This window comes from Pantherophis guttatus, chromosome 4 (assembly GCF_059756535.1).
Source record: "Pantherophis guttatus breed Tessera chromosome 4, ASM5975653v1, whole genome shotgun sequence".
NCBI classification, from domain to species: domain Eukaryota; kingdom Metazoa; phylum Chordata; class Lepidosauria; order Squamata; family Colubridae; genus Pantherophis; species Pantherophis guttatus.
In genome coordinates this window covers 26,296,659-26,306,467 of record NC_142066.1, presented here as the reverse complement: position 1 = coordinate 26,306,467, position 9,809 = coordinate 26,296,659, and the positions used below count along the sequence as shown (strand labels likewise).

Sequence of the window (9,809 nt, the reverse complement as noted above, 5' to 3'; positions counted from 1 at the left end):
CCACTGATTCCCTCCCCACTCCTGGGGGAAGGATATTGCAAAAACTCCATTCCTACCCCACTCTAGGGCCAGCCAGAGGTGGTATTTGCCGGTTCTCCGAACTACTCAAAATTTCTGCTACCGGTTCTCCAGAACTGGTCAGAACCTGCTGGATTTCACTCCTGCATGTGTCCATGTTTTTGATGGTTTTGCTGAAACCTTTATTTCCTGTTTTTGGCAAAACAGCTCATAGCAAACCATTTCCTTAACAACTACTGCAAATAAGGTTGCAAAAATTAAGTCAATCACATAGGTGACCCGATTTATGACTGTCACAATTCATGGCCATGATAGCCAGGCCTCACAACGGCTGTAAATCAAGGACTACCTGTGCTGATTATTGCTATTTCTCAGCTCTGATCCTTTCACATGCTGGAACTTAATTCCTGCCTCTATTACGCTCTCAGTCAGCTTGTATTATAACTGCTCAGAGTTCTCCTGAAAAATGCCCTCACAATAACAAGGAAGCTAAAAACAGCTTAAAAATTCCCTCTCTCTCGCTTGAAGGAGCAAGATTAGGAAAAAAAATATTGAATCATTGCTTAAGGTCTTAGTTTTGTTTTTGTTTTTAAACCTCCCAACTTTAAGGAGCAGCAACTTGAGGGTTAATGCTTTTGCTTATCGTTTGCTGAGGGGGTGGTAGTGGAGAGAACCACTTTTTCTCCCTCTTCCTTCTGCCAAGTACAAAAGTCACAAAGAGCCTGTCAACCAACAGGAAAGCAGCTCAGAAATGAAAAGGAAAAGCGAAAGGAAGCTCAGAGGGACGAGGGGTTTAGAGAACAATTGAGGAGGAAGGTTCAAAATGAGCAACGCCGACCTAAGTGAGCAAGAGAGAATCCTGCAAGAATTCCACGCTGGAACAGTTTTCCTTTCAGGAGACAAGGAATGGCTCGTAGGGAAGAATTTCTTTGTCGTGAAAAGCACGGTGGAGAGGATTGTGAAGTGGGTTTACGAGTCCAGCACTGGCTTGTACCCGTCTGACCCCATTCCCGTGGGCAGCTACAACGAAGGGCTGCACCTTCAAGTGGAGAACGTTTCCAACGACTTTGACTTTCTCATCCCAATACGGTATAACTCCAAGTTGGCGCTCCGCAGCAGAATCGTCCCCAATAATTCCTGCAGCCGTCCCACCCACCAGCTCCCCACCTACGTTTTTCGCAACCAAGGAATGCGTAAACTTCCCGACAAAGGGCTGCCGGTTTTTTGCCAGGGCACCAAAATGTTGGTGGATATTGAGGACCTGGCGGAGGCAGATGTGAAGATCTATTGTGATAAGCCAAAACCAAAGTTGGGGGAAGATGAGGAAGAGGATGATTTTGATGACCCTGCGTCTTATAAATTAGAAATGTGCCAAGTAGGTATTGATAGCATGGCCGGGAGGGAAGGTGGCGCCCCCTGCTGCTGAAATCTGGAACTTGTTTGCTGGGGGAAAGGTCTTTTTCTGGGGTGGGGTGGAGGGCAGGAAACTTTCTTTTTCTTTCTCTTTCTTTTTTGCTAGGAGAGTCTCAGCCACCATAATCTGGATCCAGAGCAAATCCTGAAGGACTTTCATCAATACGTAGGGATTGCCTTGAATCCAGGTGCGCCATTTCAGAAAAATTAGCATCCAGTGCAAGAATGAACAACTGTGTTGACCAGACATGGTTAAAATAAGAGAGAGCATGTGGTGAATGCTTTAAAAAAAAAATGGAGTGGACTTTGCAGATTCACAAAATTAATTTTCTTGGTGGGTTGGGGCTGTTTACGAAGGATTCAGTTAGCAGAAGGAACCTGATAAGGAAGGTCTGTAGAGCAAGGATCCCCAGATCCTGGGCCATGAGCTGTTTGGAACTGGGCCACTCAAGCGGCGAGCACACACGCATGTGCATCTCCATTTGTGCAAGCAGGAGGTGAGCGTGTGCGCATGCCCTCCATTTGTGCGAACGGCAGGTGCGCAGGGAACATTGCCATAGAGCCTTTACCCGGCACATTTACTATTTATTTATTAAAATTTATATGGTCGCCCAATTCACAGTAATCCTGGGTGCAGTGGTGAAATCCAATTTTTTTTACTACCAGTTCTGTGGGCGTGGCTTGGGCGTGGTGTATCTTAGTGGGCGTGGCAGGGGAAGGATACTGCAAAATCTCCATTCCCTCCGCTCTCTTGGGAGAAGGATATTGCAAAATCTCCATTCCCACTCCATTCTGGGGCCAGCCAGAGATGGTATTTGCCAGTTCTCTAAACTGCTCAAAATTTCTGCTACCAGTTCTCCAGAACCTGCTGGATTTCACCCCCGTCTGGGTGGTTTACAGAAAATTAAACCCCAATACAAACCCCAATAACCTCTCCCTCCCCTTATGCCCCCTGGTGACAACAAGAAAGCAACTCTTGATGGGGCTCTACATCACCTTGAAGGTCCCCAGGCTCACTGGCAAAACTGTCTTTGGGGCCTTAAAAAGAGTCTCAAGGTGGGGGCCAATCTTACTTCAGCAGCGATGATGTTCCATAGGGATGGAGCTACCACACAGAAGGCCCTTCTTCTTGGTCCCTCCAGATGGACCTCCTTAAGAGAGAGGACCCATTAAATCTACCATTTCTCGGCTCTGGTGGGTTGGGTAAATATAACTGGGAAAAGACTGCCCTTTATCTTTCTTTTTAAGATAAGCAAACTTGAAAACTAACACCACACTATCAGCCATCAGTATTCAAAGAGCTGTCCTCCAGATACATTTTTGTGAATAAATATGATGGCGGAAACTAGCATTGTGCAATGTGCCAAGCATCCTATTTGCCTTTTAATTGTAGAAAAGCAAAGCCAGATGTGACCTGATCTACTCTGTTTATATTTTCATTAAAGGCTGATCCAAATAGAGGAAAGCATGCAGGCCAGATGTTTCAAAAATGTTGTTTGTGAGTAAAATTTAGGGACTCCTAGCCAGGCAAAAGCTTTTAGAGATTTTTTAGTGTATGAATAGTCACGTCTTTTCCAAACCCGCCAACTTTACTCTCAAAATAATAGCTGCCATTGTTCTTCTGCACTGCTCATTTCCCAACAACCCTGAGGTAGAAATTTATAGGCTTCTCGCTACAGTTAGTCCTTAACTTACAATCACAATTGGGACGAGAATTTCTATTGCAAATCAACATGGATGTTAAGTGAGACGTGTCCAATTTTACGGCCTTTTTTGCCATAGTTATTAAGCAAATTAATGAAGTTGTTAAGTGAATCATGTCATTAAGTGCATCCGGCAGCCCTGATTGACTTTGTCTGTTGGAAGCTGCTGGGAAGGTCACAAATGGCAATCATGTGACCCTGGGACACTCCAACTGCCATAAATACATGCTGATGCCAAGTGCCCAAATTTTATCATGTGACCATGGGGATGCTGCAATCGTTATAAGTCTGAAGGCTGGTTGCAAGTCACTTTTTTTTCAGTGTCGTTGCAACTTCAAACCATTGTTAAATGGATGGTTGTAAGTCGAGGACTATCTGTATATCAAGATACCATAGAAAGTTGTGTCTGCTGGGATGAATGTTAGTCTGTTCCCTGATTCTTAAATGGGATTGTTCTTAGAATTACAACAGATTCTCTTTGACTTTTTCCTATTTCTCTTTCCCATCTCCTCAGAATACACCCATCCTCGACAAAATGGTAAGTCCAGAAAGCATAAAATGTAAATATTTTTCTCTTGGGAGAACATGTTGAGGGATTGGATTGGGCTCCAGAGGTCCTGTCACTGGTTTATTGGGTTTTAATAAATGAAAGCAGTGATTACAGATTATAAAACCATAAAACTAGATTGTATTTCTTAAATTTAAACTGGATTCCTCTTCAACCTTTAGATCCTGTTTTCCAACATCGGCTGTTCCCTTCCCGAGTCCCCAGAATACCTAATAGCATAAGAGGTGAGTTGGTCTTTTGCAGTGTCCATTTTTTTCAAAAAGGAAACATTCATCATGAGCAGATACAGCTTTGTTATCCTTTGAATTGCCCATCTATAAAAATTAACTGACCATAGATGAACAAATTTAAAAATTCTTAGAAACCCCGCATAGCAAGAAATTAGCTTCTCGGGAATATCCCAAAGGTGCTTTTTCAAGAGGCAAATGAGCTTTCTGAGGTGGGGAATGGAAAGATTTATATTCCTTGCAGTCATCTGCTTATTAGCATTCTCTCTGAGAGTACTTTAGCTACTTGGAGGTTTATCTGTGCCCACCAAGTGGCCTCATTGACTCTCAGAGTGATGTTAGCAACCAGATGACTGCAAGGAATATAAATCCTTCCATTCTCCACCATTCCATCAGAACTGAAGAAGCTTTTTGGATGAGAAGTGAAACATTTTCAAGGAAAAACAAAAAAAAGTCCCATTGCCTATTGAAAAAGCACCTTTGGCACAAACATGACTCGGAAGACTCAGAACCTCCATAGATTTTTCAGGAATGAATCAGATTATGATTAGAGGCAGATTCTTTGAATGGAACTAATGCTTTTTGGCCCTTTTTTGTCTTTGAATTTCAAATGGCTTCCATTCCATTCCCATTGTTGGTGTCTTTATTTAACAATCTTAACATTATTTCATTTTTAATTCAAACGAGAGGCCTTGAATTACATGGTTTTGCTATTTGCATTTGACCTACTTTAGAAATAGAAGTACATTTAAATAGTAGATCCACAACAATGAAATGTGAAATATGTACTTACGCATAAATATATACCAGAAATAAAATCTGTCAGGATTGTAAAGGCAGTGAATCAGAACAAAGATTTTGCACTAGGAAGGACACTATTCCAGCTCACTATCCCCAAAGAATCTATCTTAAGGATGCCCTTATATTTGATTATAGGCCATTAAGTGATGATCTGTCTCTAACTTGGTCCTTCAAGTCTTCCAAAGGTGATTCCATTGCTATGTTAACTGAATCCATCCGTCTTGATGGTGATTATCCTTTTCTTCTTTTTTCTTCTTCCTTGCCTCAAAGCTTTCTGCAGAGAGCTGGGTTTTTGCATAATTTGTCCAAAGTAGGATAATTGTGCCTGAAGTCCAAACTCTGTCTTGATTTACCATACTTTTAGGAATATAAGACGCACTTCCCCCCCCCCAAAAGAGGGTGGAAGTGTTGGTGCTTCTTATACACCGAATACAGTCATTTTTGGCCTTGCAAAAACCCCGCCCCGCACATCCAGTTTTTCACAAAAACGGGGTGCGCAGAGGGTTTGGGAGGCCTACAGAGTGCTCCTCTGGGCTGGGAGGGCGAAAATGCCCCCATTTTTGTGAAAAATGGGCCCTTTTTCGTAAAAACAGGGGTTTGGGAGGGCTGCAGAGTGCTCCTGGGGGCCAGGGAGGGCAAAAACTTTTTTTTTCTTGCTTACCTCTTTGAAATCTTGGTGTGTCTTATACACCGGTGCATCTTATAGTCTGAAAAATATTTGATGATTCATTTGTTTTTTGTTTTCTGGGTATCTGCAGTATTCTGAGGAATCTTGGCTATAAATTGATAACCAAGGAATGAAGGAAGGAATGAAGGAAATTATATACATATGTACATTCTTTCATATGAATGAAATCTTTTTTTCATTCATATGACTGAACATGCATATATAATACGTATGTCATAATTATATACAAATACAGCTTGTATAATGGTATGATATTTGCATAACATTTGTATATTATAATTTATGAAAAACTGGATAGCATACTAGTTAAAGAACTCCCTTTCATGTGGCAGACCAGGATTCAAATCCCAGATGGAACCTACCTTACTAGTAGGGGTCCTTGGGCAAAGACCCCCTAAAATTCACCTGTCTTACTGCAAAATATGAGAGCCACGTGTTTGTACTTCCTATTCAGTTAAGCCTTTAGATCTGCTATTGTTTTTACTAGTTTTATTTTCCCCAATATGCAATACAGTACAAATAGTCCTTGACTTACAAAATTTGTTTAGTGACCATCTGAAATGACAATGGCACTGAACAAGGTGATTTATGACCAGTTTTCACATTTACGACCATTGCACCATCCCCTGGCATGATCAAAATTCAGGTGATTTGACAACTGGCATGAATTTATGAGGATTGCAGTATCCTGGGGTCATGTGATCTCCATTTGCAATCTTCCCAGCTGGCTTCCAACAAGCAAAATCAATGAGGAAAGCCAGATTCATTTAATGACCACTTAATTGCCTTGGCAAAAAAAAAAGATTGTAGAATTGGGCAAGTCTCACTTAACTGCCTCACTTAGAAATGCACATTCTGATTCCAATTTTGGCCGTAAGTCAAGGACTATCTATAGTTACAACTCAGGACTGTGCTTCGCTTCGGGACATAATACCCTGGATCTGCTTTCCTCCGACACATTTCTAGGGAACATCCAATTAGAGTCCTTGGATTTAAGAGGTCCAGCCATTCGGTTGGTTTTCAAGGAAGGGAACGAAACTATCTTGGTGAAGCTGGTGCCGGCTGTTCGAAAGGCAATAGAGTTCTCCAACGAATGGATGAGGGAAGATCTCACCCACCTTTCTGACTGGTGGGACGGTGACCTCACCAATGAAAAGCAGAGCTTCCTCTGGAAGGTCCAAGCCCTTAAGGAAGTGGGGCTAGAGCTTGTCCCAAAGGGAGGATTCTGGAGGTAAGAAAAACCCCTACTCATTTGGTGGAAGGGACGGGATGGCCAAGGCTGAGGACATGGCTTTAATCCCTGTGGGATGCAAGATTGGGAGGCAAAATAAAACACCTGATTGGAACAGGGCCAGGATTTTCCACTAGAGTGTGAGACTGCTTATCTGGGTCTTAAAACAAAAAAACATTTTAAGCATTTGCCAAACTCTGCTTTTAATGGGATTCTTGAACCTTCATCTAAGGAGGCCTAGGCTGATGTTATCTCCCTTAATGAAAAAACAACAAACTCATTGATTCACTGGAAAACCTCTTTTGAGAAGCTGTGTGCTTCTCTTGCTTATACTTCAGTGTTTCTCAACCTTGGCCACTTGAAGATGGGTGGACTTCAACTCCCAGAATTCCCCAACCAGCATGTCTTGACTCCACCCATCTTCAAGTGGCCAAGGTTGAGAAACACTGGACTTGTTGCTCACAATTCCCATCATAGCCAGGTGACCAATCTACTTTGAGCAATTCTAAGTTCTAATTCTAAACGAAAGATGCTTCCTAATGCACAGAGGTACCCATCTAGCACTTCTATGGAACTCTTTAAAGCAGCTGCATCTTTTCCCAGATTATGCATAGGTCTAGAGTCCATCATTTTCACTTTTTCTGCCCAGGTTAAGAAAGGCGGCCAGCTGCAAATTTAAGATATACAGGGAGGATACCTGAGCTGAATACATGGTTCTAAAGCTCCTATTTGCAGAATGGTTGCCATATTCCTAACCACCATTTCCCCCTGGAACCAGGCTATCTTTCAGTTGTGCTGAGGAGATGATCCTTAAAGAAGTCGACGCTGATGGAGGGCAGAGACGGGCAGCTTTACAACTACTCAAGTTTGTTAACCAGACTAGATGGACCCCGGAGTATGGCAAAATCCTGAGTTCCTACCATCTTAAGGTGAATCTTCTGAACTAAGTGTGCACTAGGCCAGGTTAAGCCTCCACCTCATCCTCATGAAGATACTTGAAATTCCACATATGCAGGAAGTCCTTGACCAGTGACCACAATTGGGACCAGAATTTCCATTGCTGAACAAGACGGCTGTTGTATCTGATTTTATTACCTTTTCTCCCACAGTTTTTAAAAGAATCACTGCAGTTGTTAAGTGGATCTGGGAAGGTCACAAATGGTGAATGTGACACCATGATGCTGCAACCATCATACATACATGCTGGTTGTCCAGTGCCCCAATTTTGATCGTGGGACTGTAGAGATGCTCTGATGGTTTTAAGTGTGAGGACTAGTCATGTCACTACTTTTTTCAGTAGGGTTATAACATTAGTTGCTAAATGAAGGTTGGGTCAAGTACTACTGGCGCTTTTATAAATGTACATACAAACTCACTTGCAACCCTCATGAGGGCATCTAAAATCGTGTAGCAGTAAAACCACCCCCTTTTGCAATCTCCTTTCCCTCTCTGCTGCCGTGGTGTGTATGTTAGAGCAAGGGTGTCAAACTCAATTTCATTGAGGACCACATCAGGGTTGTTTGACCTCAAGAGGGTGGATGGTGGGTGGGTTGTCAGCTTGACATCACTCGTATCAGGGGTGCATGTGGTGACCTGAGCGCTCTTGCCAGCAAAAACAGGCTCCCTGCCTGTTTTCGGCTGCAATGGCCTCCTGCAACCCTACATTTTTGCTGGCAGAGGCACTGCAGGCCAGTCCTTTGCTGTTTCCAAGGCTGCCCCGTGGACCAGATGTAATCACCCAGTTGGCCAGATCGGTCTTGACACCCATTATAGAGACATTTGTGTGATTTAGTCCCAATAGCATCAATAGCTAACTTCTACTTTCATAAAATCTCAGCTCCCTCTCACCCCTCTGCAATATAGCCAACGCCCAAATTCCTCCCTTCTTGCCTCTTCTTGAGGTAAACCTAGGAGCGTGATGATTGAGCCAACCCAAGGACGTCATGAGGCCTGAACCTCCAAAGTCAATGTAAGATCTAAGAATGGCTCTGTTGCTTTTCCTCTCCTGCAGACCCTTTTGCTGTGGAGCTGTGAGATCTATCCCCGCAAAGAGGCCTGGGAGACTCTGCTGTCCTCTCTGAAGACCCTCCTGGGGCTGCTGAAACACACCCTGGCCGAGAAGCGCCTCCCTCATTACTTCCTGAAGCCTCTCAATCTCTTCAACAAACATTACAAAGCCAGCAACGACATCTACTGGCCCTTGTCCTTGGAGACCCTGGCCCACGAGGTTTCAGCCATGCTGGCAGATGCCACAGCCTATCTCGTCCCGAGCCACAAACGCCTACGCTACTTGGTCAACCAAGACTATGAAGAGAAAAGTGCAGCTCTCCAGGAGTTTAAAGAAAGACATCGGGAAGAACTGAAAGAGCTGAAGAGAATGGAAGATGAACATATGTATGAGGAAGTGGAAATTACTGAAGAATAAACCCTGCTGAGTTTTCTAAAATGGCTTTATACTGCCATAAAATCTAGCCCGTGATTAATTATTTTGGGGGTTTGGAGGGAATATTTGATTTAGTTTGTGTTGTTTTTAGATCATTTTAGTCCAGGCTGTCTATGTGATTTTAACTTTTAATCTCTTTTTATGATTTTTTTTTTTTTTTTTGGAAGGAGGGAATTATATGCTGCCCAGTGTCCACTGGAGTTGGTCAGCTCTAATAATTTGAAATAATAAATAACTTTTCCTTCAGCTCAAGAAATTGTTTCCTATCATAAAGTAATTCCAACCTTCATGATCACCGAAGAAAGGCTGAAACTGTCACAGCAAATTTTTGCAGGAGGTTCAAAGGCTGCAAACCTGAGAGGTTATATCCTGAACATTTTTTTAATAGTTTGGCAGGTCTGTTCCCATCATTCACTGCTGGTTCTGGATGCTAGCCAGAATGGTAAGATAGAAAGATCAGAGTAAGGTCGCATTTGCCCTCCTCACAGTATCCAACTGGTAGCCAAATGTGTAATGGCAAAATGGCCAATTTTAAAAAGTAAGAGTTGTGGAATTTCCCCACACCTAATAATGAGAGACTGGTTTAATGGTTAAGGCATCAGGTTAGATTTCTAATCCTACCTTAGGCATAAAAGCCGGGTGGGTGACTTTGGACCAATCACCAGGAGTCTGTGAGTTCTAGTTCCGCCTTAGGCATAAAGACCAGCTGGGTGACTT

At 42.9% G+C, this 9,809-nt stretch overlaps 1 protein-coding gene across 1 annotated transcript; it reads left to right on the top strand.

Annotated features, from left to right (window-relative positions):
* Positions 1 to 661: 661 nt before the first annotated feature.
* On the top strand, positions 662 to 9,348 carry LOC117666783 (uncharacterized). Its single transcript, XM_034419724.3, has 7 exons — positions 662 to 1,393; positions 1,538 to 1,619; positions 3,649 to 3,672; positions 3,864 to 3,926; positions 6,385 to 6,649; positions 7,428 to 7,578; positions 8,661 to 9,348. Exons 1-7 carry the CDS (start codon positions 842 to 844, stop codon positions 9,072 to 9,074), a joined length of 1,551 nt encoding a protein of 516 aa, XP_034275615.2. The 5' UTR covers positions 662 to 841; the 3' UTR covers positions 9,075 to 9,348.
* Positions 9,349 to 9,809: the final 461 nt, after the last annotated feature.